Genomic DNA, 21,904 nt, shown 5'->3' with positions numbered 1-21,904 from the left:
TCTGCCCTGCTTGCTAGGAACAATGCTGTTCCCTGAACTGGGCCTGGGGTTAGTTGGCACAGGCCAAACCACAGCAGAGAGCATGTGGACAGTGCAGGAAGGGGTCTGGATGGCTGTCGGTGAGCGTACAGCCCTGCCCTGGCTCTGGCTAGTTCCCAGTGTAAGCAGAACTGTGGCAAGCAGCCCGGTTACCGGTCTGGGCTCTTCTTGGCACAGTGACTGCTTTGGTTTTGGGCTGCCCAAGGCCCTACTCCTGCCCAGGGGTAGTTGCTGCTGGCAGATGTGGGCCTTCTCRAATTTTAGAGGTGCTCAGGTCTCTTTCCAGGGCAAAAGGAGAGGCCCTTAGAGCTGAGACCCAGTGTTGTTGATTGCTCAGCTTCAACTTCAAATGTTCAACTGAAATCCTCTGGAGACGAACCAGAYGAGGGCAAAGTGTCGGTCCCTTGTTCCTCAGCTCTGGTGCTTGTCCATGAGGTGCCTGGGGACGCTTGTCACCACCCTGGGGAGCACGCGTGCTTGCTGTGAGCTGTCTGGGAGCACACTGGGCTGTGCAGCACTTGTGAACCCCTCCTCTTCCAGGGCAGCCACCTCTGCTGACAAGGCTCCTCCAGGAAAATTTGGGGATTAAACTTGTTCGCCAGAGCGTAGCAATGGAGAGACTGCACCTCTCCATACCTCTTAAGGCCAGCCGCAAGGTAAGGAAGGATGCACCTCACTTGGGAGAGCAGGGCTTACCCTGGCCAAAGCAGGGGCAAAAATCCCTGGCCACACTAGTCAGGGTAGGTTTGGGGAACAAACAAAGAGTTTTCAGGCCCCTAGATCCCAGCGAGGTTGGTAGGATGAGGGGAAGGAAGGGTTGGAGAGGGCTGGGGGCCTTTGGCCTCTTGCTCCGGATGAGGTCAGGAAGTCCAGACCCTCCAACTTGCCCCCTCTCAGTGCAACCCGAGGCAGGGGCATAATGGTTGCAGTAGAGGGTCTTTGGACTTGTGGGTCTTCAGCCCRGCACGTTGGCCTCAACTGAGGTGTTCCTATGGGCCTGAAACTGCTGCCAGGGTGTCCCTGGAGCTGGGGCTGCCATGGYGCTCTGGTAAGGAATAACCTCCAGCCACTGGGTCCTATCCTGTGCTGATACTTGCAGCAGAGCATGAGTGTCACTAGGGGGTGGCAGGGCTCTGAGGGGACTGGACATGATCTGCCCACAGCCAAGCTGACCGATTTGGTAGTCTCCTCCTTCACGCAGAACGAGTACAGTCCTCCCTTCTGCCCCTGCCAGGTCTCGTCCCATCTCCCGAAGGTTACGAAGCAGCCCCTGATGCTGGAGGCTCCTGCTGAGACCTTTCTACAGAAACTTGGGAGAGGAGCYGCAGCTCTGAATCCGTCTGAGCCTCTGCCCCCGATCAGACCATTTAGGGAGTGGAGAGAGGGGCCTTGTGAAGAGCTCGAGGAGGCTGGGAAAGGCCTTCTTCTGCGCAGCTCTGCTTCRGCGGCACGGGTTGAGGAAGCTTGCGTTGACACCAGTGCTGACCCYGCCGGTGACAGCGGCAGGTGGATGCTGAGGGATGAGGAACGTGACTCTGGGCCTCATCCTGACAGAGCTGAAGATGCCATTGGATCCTTCTTCATGACGCAGGTATGTGGAGCTGGGCGTTCGACCAGTCTCTGCGGGAGGCCCGTGAGTGTCCAGAAAYGCGCTGTAGGCAGGATCTTCATTCCTGAATGAATGAAAATTGCACATGCTGTGGATTTCAGCAGTTATAACGCTCCTTGGTTGCAAGGGATTTAGAGATGGAAACAGTAGCAGGAAGCATAAATGTGATGTTTTGAGTGGGTTCAAGAACTGGTGACCAGATTTCCCTGGCTGATGCTTGGAGTTAGCGTGATTTCCCTGCCAGAAGTTGCCTGGGCAGAGGCACAGCGTGTTGTGGAGGTGATAGAGGCTGGCAGCACGGTCCGGGCCCCGGGACATGACCTGTTCGTGCTGGGTGCGTGGTGTCAGCCAGTGAAACCAGTGAATCCTGGTCTGTACTGGCTTGGTGGGTAGCCCCAAGCATGGAAGCTCATCAGTCTAGCATCATCCTTGCAGCCTATGCTGGGAATCTCTCCGTTAGAGGTCCCCAKGGCAGCTGCTGGGCTTGATATCCCTGAAGTAGAGCCCCAAAGCACATCTTGGGGGTGCGTGCGTAAAAGAGACCACGCCAAGGATGCAGAGGGAGCTCAAAGCAGGCGCAGGATCCCYGCAGCATAGCTGGGTCTTGTCTCCCTCTACAATCTGCAGCAAGTTCCTGGCGTGGGTTTTTGGCTTAGTYTGCACCAGGATGGGGACAGTCCCTCTGCGGCCTGTGCCCTGAGTGCAGCTTGGATGAGGTGGTGGCCRCGCGGCTCAGTGCCGCTGGGAGACACCTCTGGCCACAACAGAACAGGTGGCAGCCTAACATCGTGGCACTGACGCTGCGTGAGAGCTAAGATGCCTTGTGAGCCCCGTTGCGTTGACTTCGCACCCAACACGGGCTGCTGGGTGAAAAACAGTYGGTGATAAATACAGCTTCCCCCAGAGGGGATCCAGCAAACCTGGCCCCTGCCTCAGCCCCTGGCGGCACTTTGTGACCCTTGATTAGTGAGAGCGCGGTGCTGCGAGGTGTTGGACAGTTCTAGGCCATGTAGAACGAAGCACTAACTCAAGAGCTGTCACTGGCATGGCTGATGGCCAGCTTTGGCTGTATGAGGTTTCTATGGGGAGGGTATTTGTCATCAGCTTGACTGGAAGAACTGTTGTGAATTCCTTGATTTTGCTGCTTTGAGGTGGAGGACATGCCCAGGTCCCCTGTGCAACCTGTGGTAGAAGACAGGCTGGAGAGGAAGAGGAGTGAGCAGAGGGAAGAAGAAAGCTCCCTGGCTGTTCCAGAGCGATACAGAGGTTATGAGGAGCTGCTTGGTGGAGACACAGACCCAGATTTCATTGAGCCAGTTGGTAAGTGAGGAAAGGAATGGGCTGTGCTTAGAAATGCCTTGATGGATTGATGAACAACACGGTCCTCACTGACCTCAAGGCTCCCTTGGTACCTGGTGGGGTGCTGTCCAYCAGCACGCGTTCTGCCCCAGGGTCAGCACGTGTGTGTTCAGGTGCTGAGCCCTGTCTCAAATAAGGCTGCACACCAGGGTGCAGGGAGCCTTGTTGCACACTGCGTGCACGTGTGCGGTCGCAACGCTGTGCCTTGGACCGCGGTGGCTGATCTCTCCCTGGGTGGGGTGACATGGCAAAGCTCGCTGCAGTCACCGCAGGAAGACGCAGCGAAGAAGGAGCAGAGGCATCTGTTGTCTCATTTGGCTCACAGGGATACAGAAGAACGTCCAGGCACTAAACTACCTCCTGAAACACCCCCTGGTTTATCGAGACTCCAAGGTGCGACTGGACAGTGTGCAGAAGCCCTATGTGCCTCGGAAAAAGGTGAAGAGCCAAAGCTCTGAGGGGAGGACGGTCGCTTCCGTGGCGCTGGTATCTGGAAGTGGATCAACCCATGTGTCTGGGGGCTGATCTTAGAACTTGAACATGGGCTTGACTCAAGTTCCCAGTTCCAGGGCCTCCCTGCTCTCTGCTGCATCTTATTCCAACCCTTCAAGGCCAGAATGCTCCCGGCAGCCCAGGACAGCTGCTGTCATATGGGCACAGTCCCACCTGCTGGCTGGCTGAGCTGTTAGGGAGTCAGGGTGCTGTGTTTGCAGCTCCACCAGCTGCAGGTCTTCTCCCAGGGCACATGGTGGTGGTGGTGGGTCTCCTCCTCACCAGCTCGGCTCCCGACTCCCTCATGGTTTGGTGCACACAGCCCAAATGGGACCCGAATAGCACTGACAGGGGCGGCTCAGCCCGGTGAGCCAGCWACCCTGCTGGTTGGGATCTGCTTGTCACCAGCTCACCTGAAGAAAGCTAGCGTGGTTGCAAGCGAGGGAGGGAAGAGGCCTTGGAGCAGAGCCAGAGCACCGGGGGAGGCTGCCCTTAGCTTCCAAGGGCAGCTGAAGCGGGTGTGAAGTGGACTGTAGTAGGATTACAGTGGCTGAATCCTCCGCACTGCTCTGGGGTTGCTGATCCACTGTTGTTCAGTACAGCTATAATCTTCTCTCAGCAGCTCAAACAGACCCGCTTTGGTCTGACAAAAGCAAATGTCTCACCTGCCATCTGCAGAAGCATGGGATTGTACTGGTGGTTCAGGAGAGTGGGCAGGAAGAGGAGGGGGCAGGTTAGCAAACCAGAGGGTGGAGGGATGCGTGTTGCAGCCCCCTGGTCTTTCTTGCAGTCTGGGAAGATGCCTGGTCCTCCGACCCGAAGGACAAAGGCAGAGGTACTGGAAGGGATCCTGACGGCCATGCGAAACACCACCACCATCACTGAAGTCCCCCTAGGTACGTTCCCTGTGTTTCCAGTTTCTCCCATTCATGCCAGTGCAGAAGCAGGGACAGGCACTGGGAGCAGCTGCCCTAGGAYGGATCTGAGCAGAAAGGTGCCACCGAGTTGGCTGGGGTGAGGGTGAGAGTTGGGAATTCAGGTTTTCCCCATTGCAGCAGGGTCCTTGACCTGCCTTGCCCCAAGGAGAGGACAAGGGCTTCAGCCTGCTCAGCGCCCTCAGCCCACCACGAAGTCAGCCCCTGCTCCCCCGAGCACTGGCYGCTGGTTAATGCAGAAGTAAACGCAAAGCAGGGTCTGCTGGGGGTCTCTTTGCTGGCTCTGTAGGGACCCACAGCTGGAGTAACCCCACCCTGAAATAGGTAATAGTCTTAGAATAAAAGATTGGTTTGGGTTAGCCCWAGAGATGAAGCAAGACTCAGGTCTCCGAGTGGTGGCCGTGCTTATCCCTGTCCCTCCCCAGGGGCAGTACCAGCCGGGAGGCCCGTGCCTCCTGCTTGGCTCCCTTTGTGCTCTCCAGTGCTGCCCTGCGCTGCCTAGAGGAAGAGTGGGAGGAAGAAAGGCAAGAAATTAAGCCACTTTCAGCAGGCTACAGTAGCAGCCGCTGTCCTGGGCTGGAATCCAGCCCTGAGGCCACAGAAACATCTCCATCTCTACTGCGGAATTGCTCAAGGCCATCAGTGCCTTTGGTTTKGGGGCTGCCGTGTTCTGTGCGGGCACCAGAACAGACCTGGATCCTGGCAGAAGCCTCCCGCACACGGGAGCGGGCCCCCACAGCAGGGCACCCCCGAGTAAAGCTGTGTTTGTGTCCCAGGCCCAGGACTTGCAATCCGGCCCTCCAGCTGCCACAGCAGCACCACCGCCGCGCTATCAGGATCAGGGCGGTGGGGCTGCTGCTGGAGAGGCAGGAGAGAAAACGAGCTGTTGAAAGGAGCAGCTCCTTAGCGCTGCTCACACCTCTGGCTTTTTCCAGCRTCTGTTTTGCGAGAGAAGAAGTCTAGCCCCAAAGCGTATCGGGAGGCGCTGAGGCTGCTGAAGGACTTCCAGGAGGTGTACAAGACTCCTCCAGCGGCCACCGGTGAGGAGCAGGCCAGCTCTTTGGATGAGTTACAGGCAATAAAAGCCCTCCTAATGGAGGTGGCTTCCAAGCAATGGAGCTCCAAACAGTTAGAGCTGCCAAGGAAGAGAGTGGCCAAGAAGATGCTCAAAGTGAAGTTTGCAGTATAGCCAGTAGTTGAATAAAGCACCCCACACCTTTGTTCTCCTGKCTGAGATTTTTGTTATTTTGTAACTTGTTTGGAGCCAGTTTTYTTCCTCCTGAGGTTTGAATATCCATGCAGTGAAAGGATTCAGCCAGCATCTTCCAGCTTCAGAGCACCAGTACAGCTGGCTCCCTCCGTGACAACACACGAACACCATGCTCGCTCACTGCCCTGCCCTGCAGTTACTGTCAAACACGGCGGGCACCAGCTATCCCTGGATAAAACTGACCTGTGAGAGAGCGGCCACCGACTGCGGCACCTGGCTCTGGAGCAGAGGTGCCGCGTGGCAGCGATGTGGCTCTGCCCAGGCCTTATCCCAGGTACTTGGCAACTTCTGTCAGGGTTGCCAGTCTGAGAGTTGCCTGAAGAAGCTCTAGGGGAAACGGTGTGCTCGCCCTACCAACGGGAAGGCGACGGGAGGAAACGGGAATAGCCGCATCCGCTTCAATAAAGGGGAAGAGCTAAGAACTTCCCAACGGCRCGTAATTCTCCTTAAAAAGCAGACAACTGCAACTCATGTGCAGCAACTTCAGCAAAAAAAACCAGGCAGTCGACTGTAAGAACCTGGTTTTATTCCGTTTTAACCTCGGCCTTTGTCCTGTGGTTAAAGTCTTCATTGCTGTTAACATGTACACAGTATTTGTACACAGTTGGTGTATTTCTGTTTTATGACAATTTTGCACAAGCAGGATTTACTCTGATCCAAGTAACAGAAGCCACGGTATGACAAGACGCCTGCATGTCGTTTTACCCACACATTTTACACATGCAAGTAAACAGTCTTTCAGTAACTTCCATTGCTTTTAAAACATTTGGATGAAGCCACAGTGGTTCAGTTGAGACCCAAAATGACCGTAGTCTTTTACCACACTGGTGTTCCCATTGCAAGTTGAGGATAACACTAAAGCACAACGATTTAAAGCATATTGGAAAAAGTGTAGCAACATCGATATTTGCTTTAAACAGTTTGACAGTAAACACCAAGAAAACCAGGCATACACAAAACCCCTTGTAATCAGCTGAAGATTTTTCTGTTTGCATAGTGAATAGCTAATTCTAGATCTGTTTGATGCTTTGCAGTGTTTTAAAGATACGGGGAAGAAAAAGGTTTGTATCGAATTCATACAACACAGAGAGATCGTTCCAGCTTCTGAGCTATAGTTCAGCTCGGCATCACRCCACGCAGTTTGCACCTAGCTGCGCTCTACAAAATACCCCACAGATCTCGATCAATCACAGTGACACGCTCGACCTTCGCGTCCGCAAGGTGAACGAGAGCCGGGCGCTGGGTTTTCGGCTCGCTCGCGTGCCCCTCGCAGATCAGCGGGGACCGGGTCTCGTGAAACGCTCCCCCGGGCCCAGGACAAGCTCCCTGTCGCCCTTTCGGTGAGGAACTCCGAGATGGCAAGGCGATCTCGGAGAGTCCGGCGCCAGCCCTGCCGGCTGCCCTCGAAGCACTGCTGAAGGCCTGCTTGTAAAATCAGTTACAGTCTTTAAGGCTTCACCTCCCCTTGCTTTCATCGCTAAAATACAAAGAAGCGCTTGATCAAGCTCTACTTCATGACTACTGCRTACTGCACGTACAATATCATCTGAAGAAAAATACTGACAATATAGAACAACACTGTACAATCGTCTTGCATGATCCATTCTTTTGGCACTTTTCCTTCATTTGTTTCCTGGTGTCTGGTCTGACTCCAAAAAATGAACCTTAGCACATCTTTCCCCACGGAGGAAGCTCCAGAGAGTCAAAGTTGGTTTTTGGAGTCAGATGGCATCTTTGGCAGATACAGTCATTCTGGTACGAAACACAACCCSCAACCCGCTCTGCTCACAAGCAAGTGCAATATCTCTTGAACCTGTTTTATTTTTATTTTCTTTTCTTTCTCGCAARAGGGCATGAAGGCGAGAGGCAGCTTGGCGGTTTTGCGAGGACCCGTACGYGCCTGCACGGTCCGCGGTGCGCAGGGCCGGCATTTAACCCCGGAGAGCACCTGGCCACGGAAAGGAGGAGGATTGCAAACTAGGTTTTTTTCAAATCTGTGTAAATAAATACTCAATTTTGGTTTAGGGCCTCTGCAGACCTTGCGCTGCATCCACTGTCAGGCCAGAAGTGTTTTACTTCTCAGGGGACGTTACGTGTGGCAGAGGCAGYGGTGACACCTCACCTTCAACGCGAGCGGCTGGCAACTTCTGCTCGGTTAAGCAAAATTATATACAATTTTTTTTGTTGTGCAAGTTTACACAAAATTAATAAATTTAGAACATTCATCGTAGCTTAAAGTCGCCTCTRGCCTCATTCCGACTTGAGCGGGTTTCAGCCCGGCCGCCGGCAGGCGAGAGCTCGCTCGCTTGGGAAGGCGGCTCCGGCCCCGGCCGGGAAACGGCGGCTGCCTCCGTCCTTCCGACCGGACGGAGCAGGTGACGCAGAGGAACCAGCCAGCGGTTCTCCTYGAAGGCTAGAAACCTGCGCGAGAACCCGTGGGCATCCGACCTCCGGAGGGAAGATCCAGCCGACCCCGATGCGGTTCCTGAACGCTGCTACCGCACGTCGGCCGCGGCGCCTTACCGACGAGGGACGCGCGGTGGAGGACCGCAATTCCGCGTTAAAAAAAAAAAACTAACCAAAAAAACCCCTCTCTCCCCAAAAACCCAACCAGGCCTCCTTAAACACCGCTGCAGGAGACCATCCGCGACGCAGTCTCGTTTGCGGGCCGCTGCCAGCGCCGCGGTCCGTGGAGCGGCGCAGGGCGAGCGGTGCGCGCCATGCTGCAGCTCTTTTCCATTTTTTCTTTTTTTTTTTTTTTTGGCTTGAGACAAGTTCCAGCTTAGGCAGTGCCCCCTGCACTTCTGCTGAGACACACAGTCAAAAAGAGGAAATAATTAACACACAAAAAACTAAACATTTAAATATTTAGTCATCTTTCCTCAAAAAAAAAAAAAAAAATTAAGACCACACTGGTGTGGCAYGCTGGACTGCAAAATCTGCTCTAAGAGAGCGAAAAAAGGGTACATTCAGCCCGTAAACCCCACGTTAAGGCTGGTTTTCCTTCCGTACGGTTGCTTAGCGAGCGCGCAGCAGCCCCAGCCCGGAGGGAGCCCGCACGAGCCCGCCGAGGGAGACGGACCCTGCTCAGGGGAGTCGGGTTCAGCTGCGGGGACCAACCCCGCCGAGGGGCCAGGCAGAAGGCGACCTGTGAACCTCAGAGTAACTCTAGAGGCCCGTGGAGAGTGCAAGCTTTAGTTCAAAACTTAGGAAAAACCAAAAAAATTTACCCGGCTGTTTGGGGTAAAAAGCTGTGGGTTTCCAGCCTGAGCTTTCTCTTTAGCGCTGCTGCCAAGGGYGAACTCAAACCGCTGCCGTTTCTCTCCCCGCCACCTTTCTGGGTCCARTCAAGGCTCTAATTACTAATTACTACAAGGCTCTAATTACTCCGCTTCCGTTCAGCGCTGGTGCGGACGAGCGCAGGTCGGCTCGGGCCGAGGGCACTGCACCGCCCTCGGTCAGCACCTAACGAGGCCGCTGCGCCTAACGAGCGCAGCGCTCCCCCCTCCGCGGCGGCACGGCCAGGTGTCCCCGCGAGCCCCCGCCGGAGGGGTTTGTGTGTTAAGGAGATATATGTATATATATATATGTGTGTGTGTGTGTATATATATATATATATATATATATATATATATATATAATGGAATCATTGCTATAAGATTTCTCACAATGAAAGTGTCAATCTGTTGAAATATAGTATTTAAAATATATAAATTTTATCCATTAAAATATAAGATTTCTTTTTAAAAAACAATCCAGTTCAATTAGGAAAAAAGCTCCAGGGTCCTTGCAGTTACACAAGTATGCCAAAAGAGAGAAAGAAAACTGCTTCCCCATTTTTTTTTTTTTTAAAAACCATGTAAGACGGAAGGAGAAATTCAGTTTGTTTCCTAGCAGATGCATCCAGGAGGAAACCGGGCCCCGCCGGTCCCTCTTCGGTCGCTGTGCAACGCGGCGGCCGCCCTGCCCTGCCCTTCCCTTCCCTTCCCTTCCCCGCGCTGCGCGCCGGTCCTGGGAACGCCCCGGCGCCCGGGGCAGCGCGGCGGTGGCAGCGCCCAGCGCCCTCCAAGAAGACGCCTGCGGAGCCCGAGGCTCCCCACCGCACACGCTGCGAGGTGGCATTCAGGGACGAAGCTGAGCTGCGCGGTTTTTCAGCTTAATGGCTGGCTAGCAGTGACCAAGGAAATTATTTTCCCTGCTAATGGATGGTGAAGAGAGGTAGCAGGTAGAAAGTACTATGTTCTCTCTGAAGCAAYGCTGGATATGGGATCGGGCATTTAATTCTCCTAACGGTGTCTTTATTCTCCAAAACTGGTCCGAGGAAGAACAATTAACACACGCTGTCGTGAAATAAGYGGACAATTATTCAGTTCAAACCACCAAACTAGCCGGAACATTACTGTTATTTAGGTAAGATGCGTGTCACGATCAAGGCACGAAGAACCCGGAGGGATTCGGACTGCCGGCGGCGCAGCCGGCCGCGTCTGGTGGACGGCGCGTGCTCCCGCCAACCTCAGGAACCTCGGCCCCGGCAGATCCGGCTCCCCCTGCCCAGGCTCCGCGCTGGTGGGACCCTAGCGAGCTCCGACCCGGCCCGCTGGCACGCTCCCACTTCRCACATTCTCACCTGAGCTTTCTTAGCACTACGAATTCCTGCCTGAAGATGGCTAACTCGGAGCACGCACCGGGCAGCCTTGCGTCTCGCGTACGTGTGCCCGCAGACCGGGAGGGCCGGGCTCTTGTCCCAACTCCACCGCAAGCTCCTGAAGTGCCTGGGAAAGGATGATGATGCATCAGATAACTCGGGATGCCTCCGAGTGCCACCGCTGAACASGCCTTACGTGTGTCGAGAGCTCTCAGCTATCATCTCAACTAGGATACACGTCAGCACGGACAACCTCCTTCCTAACATCACCAGGCCAGCATCTCCCTTTCCAGATTTCAAGCGTTAGTGGAAGAACATGAAAGCCACGYTTGCCTCGGTAAGAGACAGGGACTGGGAGAAGTTATGCAGAAAGGTGTCACAGAGCCCAGGAGAATGGCTTCCAGCTGCTTTACCCAAACTTTTCACTGTATCATTAACATAAATGAACAAGTTCTCATAATTCTTTTCAGTAAAATCCTTATTTTACAGCTTCCTTCACTGCTTTTGGCTGTCTGCATAAAGACACAAACTACAATCTGTACTGCTGGTACAGACAGTGAGAGACCTTCAGGTACGTGTACTATAGGAGGATGTATTTGGTACCCCCCAGCAGAAATATGAATCACAGCCTCCTTCACAAACAGTCCTGTTGTTCTAAGCTGATGCCAAGTCATCTCATTCAAACACRCTGATGTTAAGTAACAGTCCAACCACCACAGTTAGCTGCAGTATAAGGAAGATACATGAGACAGAGAGGAAAACACCGTTTCTCGGACAGAAACAGCCTGGTTTCCTCTCTGTGAGCAGAGSTCTGATTTCTCTTGGAATATCACAGAAGGCAAGACAGTGAACCTAGCACCTCATGTACTGCTAATACAACAGCCTCAGCTAGGGAAACCCCAACACCACCAACTGCATTTACATGCATTGCAGCGTATTCACGGGGAGGACCGACGCTTCTTTCAGACCGATGGACCAGAGAGGTCGGAGGATTTTTTTTTCTCTTTTCTTTTTTTTTCTTTTTTAAAAAAAAATTCTGAAAGGACTCTGGCTTCTCTCTGAACTGGACCTACAAATGTCTTACCACCAAAAAGAAAAACAATTGTGTGGGTGGAAATATGACAAAAAATAGTTTTCCTATAAGATAATCTGATAAATCTCATTGTCCTCTAGAAAGGCAACATCGTCCATCAGTGCTACTTAGCACCCAGAGTGCTCTTTGACCGCAGGAGATACCGATCTACTCTAACTTTCCGCCTATCCACTGTCCTATTCTCACTGTCAAAAATTCGCTGCAGATGTAAGGCCAGTCTCCGGTCTTCCTCCTCCTGCTGGAGCTTCTGTTCCATCTCCCTCACCAGGCGATCATCCGGAGGCAAGCCCATGTCCCCCGCCGTGTGCCTCAGTCTTTTAACAGAACCGTTGTGCTCCAAGTGCTTTGTTTTGCAGCGTCTCTTTCGGCCCCGTCTCAGCGAAGGGGGCTGTTCGCCGATGATGTTTTCAACGGAATTGCAGGTACTGTTCTGCACGTTGATCAATTCGCTGTTGTTCAGGTATTTCAGCTGCTTTTTCCCTGATGTCTTGACAGGAACTCCGAGCGTGCTGTTGTCAGGCAGTGACGCATTGACTCCAATTATTCTTCTGCTCAGCATTTTTGGGCCGATGCTAAGACAGGATTTGTCCATGTATGCGTTCACTTTTATGTCAGGAACTTCTGACACGCGTGTGTTTAAGGAGGTTCCATTTGACCTTGCATCTGGTTCAGCAGAGCTATCGTCTGTTGTTAAGGCCTGCGCATCTCTGTTCTTCTCACCCCCTCTTCCTGGCTTCGCTTCACTGATAGAAGGAAGGAAATCTGGCTCTGGRCGAGGGTCTCCTGTTGTGTCAGGTGGAATGTGATCGTCCTGTATTTGTGGTTGCTCTTTATTGCAACTACTGGAGTTGGTGATGTCAGGAACTATAACATCTTCCCCAGGCTCTGAAGCCAAGGACGTAAGAGTTGCTTTAGAGAGAGTCTTTTTGATCTGGCGCTCCTGAAATATTTGCTCCCATTTTTTCAGTATTCTAGGACTGGCTTCGTAGGTGGTTGGCTTCTGCAGGCTTCGGTTGAGGTTTCTCGGAGTGGACTTTATAATGAGAGGGCTCAGGACTCTGCCATCAGGAAGCCTCTTTGGAGGAGTACATGGGGAGCAGACAATCGGCTTAAAGTGATTGAGYTCTTCTGAGATGCTGTCATTGCTCTCGGGGCTGATGGATCGCTCTGGCTTGTGCAGGGCCGAGAAGGATGAAACCGGGTTGAGAACGAGGCGCTTCTCTGCTGTCAGATCTGGGGCGGAGAGGCAACGATTGTTTTGGGTAGATGACAGAACTCCAACCAGAGGAGTCGACGCGCTGGTCACGGGTGGAACCTGAAAGACAAGGCATCATGGCTCAGAACGGTTGTCATTGTGGGAAGATGGACCAGAAGAATAGAGTCAAGTTATGCAAGAGAACAGGAAATTCGACAGCTCCCAAACAATTATGGGTATCAATGGCTTTTAGCCTTCCAGGCAATTGTACCTGTTTCTCAGACCATAATGTCTGCCACACCAGCAGCCCCAGCCACCTTCTTCCTCTTAAGGAAGCAACGTTCTCATCCCACCACTTTAATAATGAGCACAAAGTCCAGTCTCTGCCTTAGGCCCTGTGGTCGTGTCTGCCATCGGGGTAGGGCAAGTGGCAACCTTCCAACAGCAAAAAGCTTGAAGCAATGCAAGAAAATGTGGGGCTGACCACCACTGTGCTAGCCTGGCTGAAGGAAGATGCACAATACCAAGCCATGCTCTTCAAGGGAAATTATTTCCAAAGGATTTGCTGCTACCTACCAAGCCGTAGGAGAGAAAGAATAGAGACTTGGTGCTGATTTAACATACTCAGTGGAYGCTCAGTACAAAACGTCATGAGAAAAGACGTTTATGTGACAGAAGAGATCAGTGGAACGACCTCTGCGAGCACTGCCAGAACACACCACAGCCACCAGGCTGCAAAAGGAGACAGCTGGTAGCCTGTAAGAGCAGCGTTTCTCGTCATCTTCAAAGCCATCCCCTAACGCTGTTACATTTTGGAATGTAGAYGAATGCAACCAGAAATAAGGCAGAAGTAAAAGCTGCACATGCATAAATGCAAATGGCATTATGTCTCTCTAAAATAAACTGATTTTATCTGGCAGCTAGTCTGAGACAGTGAGAGCCTTTCTCTGCTCACCCTGACGCACAGTTGTTTCCACAAGCTTATTTTTGGGGGTCAAACCAAGTTTGTGGAACACCCTCTTAGTGCAGTTCTTAATTGACCAGGTCCACAAACCATCTGCTTAAAATAAATAAATAAATAAAAAGAGTCCTGAGAGGGAAGGTTAGTCGTAACTCCCTTGCTTTGAACTTGATCCCATTCCTATCAGCTGAGATAGGGACTGGACTAAGCTGCTAAAAACACTATTTAATGATGATCCATGCCCGTGATCTCAAAGATATCTAGCTTGGTGATCACTGGGATCAGTTTAGTATGCTCAACAGGGATTTTACCATTTTCCAAGCAAAATCTCCAAACCAAACTGCCTTTCAAAGGATTCAAGAGGTTTTTGTTACTTAAAGGATCTCTAGAATTGAACCGTCCCCATCTGTGATGAAATAGAAACCAAAAAAAGGAGAGGTGTCAGCACTAGGAGGTGGAATATCCTAGCAAGCCTCAGAGCTGTCCAGTTTRGGAGAAGTGAAAGCTTTCATGATTTATTGAGGATTGAAGGCTGGACAGGAAAATGGAATGGAAAATGGAAACATCCCTTTGAGCATTTGAGGCAAAGGTGAGGTCTCCCAGGTGGTATAAAGTGGCTGAAGGGAGCAAGGTCTGGCACAGGGGCCCAGAGAGTGACGGCGGGGGGCCCCGCTGCATGCAGGAAGGCTCCAGGGAAGGCAGAGGGAAGACGGGAGAAGAGCTAGTGGGTCCAAGGGTCTCATGGGCAAGCCCTGCCTTTGAAGCATGCTGTGTCCCCACATCTCCTACCTTGCGTGGGCTGGGTCTTTTGATGTGGCACCTGCAGGTGACACCCAGGACCCGGTGGCCCTGGCTAAGCTGCACTGCCTGAATCCGCTGSGACTGCCTGCCGAGCGAGGACCCACGCTGGGCAGCCCAGGCSAGGCTGCACTCAACACCCTTGGGAAAGCTGCTGCTGCCAGCCACCAGGATCCCACAGGCCAGAGAGGCACGTTAGAAAAGAGGCAGAAAATGGCCCAGGAGACAGAGATTAGTGAAAGAGCTAGAGGCAGAGAGAGAATGAGCGCATAAAATTTGCTCTTGCTGGCAAGCGGCCCAACGGTGCTGCCAGATACAGTGCAAAGAAAGACGTTTGCAAAGGTCACCTCCAAATGAGTGGAATGTGCCCAGCAATTACTGCTGGAAGATCTGCCCCAAAATATTCTGGGTCAGATTTTCAGTGGTGCTTCATAATCACAACTCATTTTGAAGCCAGTGGTGAACTGAAAAGTCAGGCCTGTTGCTCCCTCTAATGAATACTGTTAATTCATTTGGCCTACTGGATTTGAGGGGAAGCAAGAGCAGCCAGCTCTTCCTGCAACCGAGAGCTCAGTGAAGAGCAAAAGAAAGTTTACTAAGACCAGAAAAGCATGAGTTTTTATCTGTTTAACCAGTTTTGAAAAAAAACAGAGAGAAAGTGGAGGGGGGGAGGAAAACAGAAGTTTTTCTAAACTTTGAAAAGATTTTTCTTTAATCAACTGATGACTGAGCCTTGAAAAGAAAATGAATTACAGAAGAATGAAGAGTACCCTTCCAAATTCCAATTATCCTACAGCGCTAACAAACAATTCTGTAAATTGCCTACTTTTCAGCTCAGTAATTTCTAACCTAGCAGGTTTCTGTTGTAAGCTGTGAGGAAATGACAGGCCCCACGGCGTTAACACAGCACTAGTAACACCACAAAGCTAGTATTTTGTATTTCCAGATTACTGGCACTGTATAACCTCAGATAAGAACTTTTATACGTAAAAACCTTTCCCTACCATGCTATACATTTTCAAAAACAGACAGTACCTTTGTTTTGTTGGCTGGGGCTGATCTCTGCCTGCTCTTCGATCTCTCTTGAATGGTGTCATTGCAACTCCGACTCCTTTCCACCTTAGAGGTTAGGTTCCTGAAAAGCAGTTGTGTGAAAACACGAGATTGCGTATTATCTTAGGAACAGCAAGCTCAACTGTCCTGGCAACATGCACCAGCTACCTGCGCTGCCTGCGGGGGAGGCATCTGCCTTGGCAGGGCCCTGCTGTAAGAGATTCCTCCTACACCCTCGGGGTAAAGGGATTTGGGAAACAGATTGTGTCGGAGGACCAGACTTAGAGATCCAAAAGTCTGCAGTCGCAGGGACTAACTCTGAGGTGTCCTGTTCTGTGAGTGGATCCCCGAATCCATCGGCCAGTGCCTGATCTCCCTGTGCTGGCTGATGGGAGCAAGTCAGCTGCTGCTCACCTGCGTGCCAGGGCCTCAACCCTCTCTCAAGCCATCGGTTTCACGATCAGTTGAGTATGGGCTGTTGCCAAGGGAAGCCCTCTCTTCACCCACGTTCCCACTGCCTTCCTTGTAGCTGTAGTGTGGTTCACATGGCTACGCTGTGAGTCRGTCCAGGTTGACTACTGAAAGTGAAGCCAACAACCTAGAACRTTCTCAGTGTGAGGTGGACTCGAAGCAAAGCATGAGCCCAGCAGAGACCTGCGTGCTGCTCTGCTTAGCTTCTGGGTCACACCGCAGTGCTGAGTTGAAGCGAGGTACCTCTCTGCCCAGGCTTTTAGCCAGGGAAAACTTCAGGTCAAGGAAATTTAAATAGCAACTGAGGTATATATTCTGGACCACAGAATTGGACAAAGGCACCCCAGAGTCATCTTTGGGTCTGCTCCAGAGCCCTGGTCTACATTCAAAGGCTCCGCTCTAACCACACTGGCACCTACCTATGGCTTATAACTAGTTTAGGTGAGAGCAAACGACAACACTGTGGAAATCCCTGTGCTTCTCATCTGCAGCCGTGCTCAGTTACTCAWCCATTTACACTGCATCATGCAACAGCTTTAACTGATAAAGCTGTTCGGGGTGGGTGCTATCTCTTAGCATCTGTGCTGGAAAAGAATCCAGCACTCCTGAGTTCGTCATAGCGACTGATGTACTTTAATGATTTTGTAATTTAAATACACATTCAATGATTTTTCTGCTCCATGGGATGAACACTAAATGCATTAACAYTTGGGATTTTGTAACAGGTAGGAGGCAATCAGACAGATGCTATCTTTTACAAATTTGTATACTCTGAAATTCCAGAAAAGTTATTACTTATTGTGGATGGGAATGACCATTTTAATTAAATTTAAAGCATCTCAGAAATGTTTAGAGCAGTAAAAAGAACATCATATTTACATCTGGAATAGATATTAATCAGCTTCAATTAAGGTTCAGCTTCTTACCCTGAAAGGAAAGCAAAGGAGTAGGCACTGGTCTTGGAAACAAAAGCTGACCGATGCGTTTGTTTGCCCTGGAATGGTTCTTCATTCTCTGAATCCGAGAGACGTTCAGGAAACTGAAGTCAATCAAGGAAGAGTTAGCTGACACGTACAACAAAAAGAATCACTTGGAAAATAAAGCTCTTTCTTGCAAAAAACATAAAAGTTTCCAAAAGCCCCTGTAGTGATTACATCTGGAGGACATAAAATGAGAACATGATCTGCCGGCAGGTAATATGGCCATGAAGTTCTCTTCACTGAAGCTGAAACAACTCATAAGCTGGCCCAAAATTCATAAATAATGAAAAAACAAACACACAGCTCACATGTGTAGCTGCGATTCAATGAAGAAAGCGAATTTAATGATCAAATACTGGATGGGCAGGAAACTAGAGAAAATCCTACAACAAAGGTCCTACAGGACATAATTCAGTGCCCACATAATCCTCTATCAGCCATTAATTTTTAAGAGCATTTCCTGTGAAGTCTCACAACTGAAATGAAAAGGAGGTGAAACTCAGCATGAAGAATCTGTTTGACTATAACATCATATAACTGCGCTGTAGAAGACTCATGGAGATACACTCACAGAAATGCATGTGCGCCTGAGGAACAAGAATACACACGGCAGAGCAGTTACCTCTACAAACGCTACTGATGTGTTTGGAAGAGCTGCAGCTTCTTCAGTCATCAGTAAAGTGGGTTTCAGTCACCCCAGAGCATGGAGGGTAAATCCAGCATCCCTCACTCTACTGTATTTCCCCTCTGGAGCTTCTCAGGGCCTGGTCATGCGGGACAGCTCTGACCTGAGCTGTCCACCCAGACATACATTCATGGTGCTTGTTTGTCATTTCCACTCAAATCAGATGCTACCTCGTGTACTGCGGCTGTTCAGGAACGGACTGACAAGCGGAGACAGTCAGTATAAGAAAGCTGGTGAAGCTGCTGCCCATGGTTGTTTACTTACACCTTAGATGTCTCTGCAACTCTCTAGTTCCTACGGAATCTAGTTGAATAGGACTCAGAGGGGACACAAACTTCTAGAAGAGCATCTGTAGTCACAACAAACTTTCTTAGAAGACAGTTCTCATTAGCATGGATCTTTATAACCTGATAGCTCATATATTCTAAGGGAAGTCAATCAAAAAATCCCAGAGAGCTCCCTTTGTCAATGGAGGAAAGCTCCTGGTTTCAAATGGGCAAGAACAGGAGATATTCAAGGAATCAAGGTCTTAGAAAAGGTAGTTCTTGTTCCACTACTGAACTTTAGCAGTATTTCACTTGTGTCTGTGCCTGTAAGTAGATGTTAAGGAGAAATACAAGCTTACTTACACACTCTTGGTTCACTTTCAGCACCAGAGATTCATCTTTTTTCTGCTGTTCTTCCATTTTTCTTTTTCCTCCTTCCATATCATCTAGAATTAGCTTGTGAATCAGATCATCAGAAGCTTTTTCTTCTTGTAGTTTTTCTTCTCTCATCTGGAAATAATGACAAAAGAGATGGCATATTTGAAATGTGTTATGTTCTACATCTGGTTGCCAACAATTATTCTCCAAAAGATTCTGGACACATCATTTAATTTTGTGTCTCCATTTCTCTGCTCTAGACTGGAGTCATTGCCTGCCTCAGCAGCAATATGTGAGGACCGGTTTGTCTTTACAATGCTTTCATGTTTGCGCACTCTATACAAATGCCATGGATATTAYCTTCTTTACAAAATAGCACCGTTAAGTCCAATGTTTGACAAAGACTCCTCTGCCACACTGTTCTCTAAAATGCAGAGACAAAAGCTATCATCTACTTAGGAAATTATACTACAAATAAAAATGTACAGAAATAGAAAGCACATACATAATAATTTCATGTAAGCTAAGACACTTCAATTTCAGTCTTCAAACAGACTGTAACAGTACACAGAACTTGTCATGTAGACAGTATCATCAAATTGAAAATTTCTAAGAGTTAAAGCAATGCCCATTTTAAAACCTGCAAGCTATATGAAAGCCTATCACTCTCATTAGTGATACTTCCCTTGTATTTTTTTTTTTTTTTGTTTTCTCTAATTTTAATATATCCTTAGACTTCTCCATGTTGCTTTTCATGACCCTGGCTAGTGGCAATTCAGAAGGGCTAAGATGCAACATTATTTTGTGTGCATATGCTGCATTTTACAAAGTGGGAGGCTGAAGAAGAAATCCCACAGAAATCCCAGTATARCCCCAGTAGGATCCAGCTGCATTTCCCATCTTTTCTCTGTACTGAATGCTTTGCCTTTTCAACTTTATTAACTGCCAGTCCTCATATATTCCTTTATCACTTATCTTCCCATGAGATCCCCTACCAACTCTTGAGATGTGGGAGTCCAGTAGAAAGAAAAGCAGGTTTCAGAAATGTGTAAATACTTCCCTTTCTCTCCTTGAGAAAGCACAGTCTGTTGCTTAGTGATGACTTTCAACCAGCTAATGTCAACTGCCAGCCAGACCCTTCCTTCCTAGCACACTCTTCTTCCCAAAACACAGAATTATCGCCAACACATTCCCCTGTCCTGCTGCATTATTTTGCCCCTTGTTACTTAGGGAATCAAAATGCCCATTACTGCCAGCACCTCTTTTCTGCAGGCTTCCTGGCTACTCCAAGACAACAAAACCCCCTTTCTCCTCCTTTCCACCTCCTCTTCCTGATCCACTCTAGACGCTTCAGGTAACATCACCCAAATGTATATACCCAGGATAACGTCATCCAATTCCCACCGCGCTCATCACCCAGCCATGCAYCCAGTGCACCCAGCCTGCCTCTCATCTCCTCCTGAACTTCAGTCTCACACGTAAAGCCACGAACGGTGCGCGTATATAGGTACATGTTACAGCTCCTCCCTCCTTCCTCCACCCCAACCTTTGTGAATAAGTTACCTCTTCTAATAAGCCTGACCCTTGACTGACAACTGCAGGTCATGCTGATTAATCATAGTTATGGCTAAGTACTAAGACTTCAAATACTTCCTGTTTATTCCTCACACTGGCTCCATTTGAGTGTAGGTATCTCAGAYGTTTTAAGAAGCTGCCCTGTTCTTGTCCCTCGTATCTTCTCCCACGCCACTGCAATTTCCCACTTTTCTCCTAGAATAGCAGTGCTACAGGCCACAGGGCTTTCTAGCGCTGAAGGAAATAAAGCTGCAAGGCATTTACGGGAGCTGATGTACTCGTCCTGCAATACAGCACATACAGAGAGCGGGTGACATTGTGACAATTCCTTTTTTTTTCCCAAAAATACCTAATATTTTTCTTCAATGTTGCAAGGGGGGAAAAAACATGGACACAATGCACTACACAAAAAGTGCACCACAATTTTCAGACTAGGAAGGAGCCCAAATCCAACTGAATCCAAACCCACAGAGACAAAGAAGGGAGGAGTAGAGAGAGAAAAGCTAAAACCATGAAAAAAAAAAACATTGCTTGGCTGAACATGCATATTTAACAAATGTTTTCAAGACCCAATTTACTTCTAGTTTGGTTATATTTTAAGATATAGCTTTAAATTCCTCATCTATTAATAATCTGAAGCAATAACTACAATATACTGTCTGACTAATACAGACTATCGCCACTGACTCAGACATGGTAAATAGTCTGCTGTACGATTCATGAGTGTTGAACAATTTTTCTGAACTTTAAGAGTCCTTTGTTACATATCCAAAAAAAGATTTCCCATCAACTTTTACCATAGGGATGATCTTTTTCTTTTTGCTATCTGAAACACACCAAACTCTTTTATCCCTTCCACATTGTGCATATGAAGGAAATCCATATGGAAATCTTCGCTTTTTGTCTAACTTATAAAATTACACTAAATTGCCAATCTTGAAGTCACGAAACATATGCAACAACATACCAAAGTGTTTAAGAACTTCAGCCAAATCAATGGAAYGGGTAGTTGGAGGGACAAGCATGACCTTGGATAAGAATCAACACAGAAAACCAGGAGGCTGTCCTGAAGAGCAGCAGTATTACAAAGGAGGAAAAAAAATATTTAAGGAAAAAGCCTCTCTAATTGAAAAGATATCCTCTGTTTTGGAGGCATTCTATGTTTACCTTAAGCAAGAGTGTTAATATTGGCATCTAGGACAATCTTTGCATATAAAACTTGGGAGTTGTGTTTCTGTTTGCCCAAGAACACAGCCAGTCTGCAAGAGCCAAGCCAGTCTGGCTGTATAAAGTCTGCAAGCCAATACTTCTAAATTTAGCTCACAAGCAGCTCTCGTGAYATCCTTACAACGGTCCTTCATCCTCCTCCAACTACACTATGGTTGTATCTACGTGCCTTCTACAACTGATAGCTTACAGAAAACTATGAGAAAAAAGAAAACAAAAACAAAACAAACCATTATTAATCTTTATGTTAATAAACAGGATTCCGCCAGGAATTTAAGTCCAAAATTCAGGTTGCAAGTAAAACCAAGCTCTAACAGTAAGATTTGTACTAATTAAACAAATAAATAAATCTTGTTAAGTARCCTAATGCAATTATCTCCTACAGAACATACTTACAAACACTGCAGTAATGTGCTAGGACACGAGGATTAGAAACTGAAACAAACCAGCTTGAAACATCCAACTTGGGAGAAGTATCTTATCCTAGCTTAGCAGCACCTGTGAAATACTGGATTTAGTATCATCAGCTGTTATTAGCAGTACCTCGATCAGAATGGGTTTTAACCTGTCTGCAGCCCTTTTGGATATCATGTTTGGAACTTCAATAATGTTCTACAAGCAACTGATACTTCTAAAATGGTAATTTCCCTCCAGAAATGACAATTTTAGGAACATTATTCTCGATACTAATATTCATTACCAAAATGCAGGGAGACTCACATTTGACATCTTCTCTTCATCCCATAAACTGCCCAGGTTTCCTTGCTCTTTCCAGGCTCACTCACCGACTGAGGCTGCTCCGTCTGCCCAGGCTGCTGGGAAGCTGCATGTCAGCACATGCCTCAGGTAGGAGTTTCCCTACTGATTGCATAA

At 49.0% G+C, this 21,904-nt stretch overlaps 2 protein-coding genes across 2 annotated transcripts in view; one reads left to right on the top strand and one right to left on the bottom strand.

The window, feature by feature from the left end:
* Positions 1-6,222, top strand: part of XRRA1 (X-ray radiation resistance associated 1) — a 19,357-nt gene extending 13,135 nt beyond the window's left edge. The window contains exons 12-17 of the mRNA XM_085311205.1: positions 580-695; positions 1,274-1,630; positions 2,800-2,968; positions 3,333-3,445; positions 4,290-4,395; positions 5,370-6,222. Coding sequence (XP_085167331.1) covers positions 580-695; positions 1,274-1,630; positions 2,800-2,968; positions 3,333-3,445; positions 4,290-4,395; positions 5,370-5,623 — 1,115 coding nt within the window. The 3' untranslated portion in view covers positions 5,624-6,222. The remainder of the gene's footprint in view (positions 1-579; positions 696-1,273; positions 1,631-2,799; positions 2,969-3,332; positions 3,446-4,289; positions 4,396-5,369) is intronic.
* Positions 6,211-21,904, bottom strand: RNF169 (ring finger protein 169). The gene is made up of 5 exons (XM_085311207.1): positions 21,752-21,904; positions 18,215-18,361; positions 16,847-16,959; positions 15,432-15,531; positions 6,211-12,757 (listed from the first exon to the last, which is right to left on the bottom strand). The coding sequence occupies exons 1-5, from the start codon at positions 21,758-21,760 to the stop codon at positions 11,546-11,548; spliced, it is 1,581 nt and encodes a 526-aa protein (XP_085167333.1). The 5' UTR covers positions 21,761-21,904; the 3' UTR covers positions 6,211-11,545.

Source organism: Rhea americana, unplaced genomic scaffold (assembly GCF_003343005.1).
Source record: "Rhea americana isolate MKP2758 unplaced genomic scaffold, rheAme1 scaffold_335, whole genome shotgun sequence".
Lineage (NCBI taxonomy): Eukaryota > Metazoa > Chordata > Aves > Rheiformes > Rheidae > Rhea > Rhea americana.
This window is presented reverse-complemented; position numbering and strand designations above follow the sequence as displayed.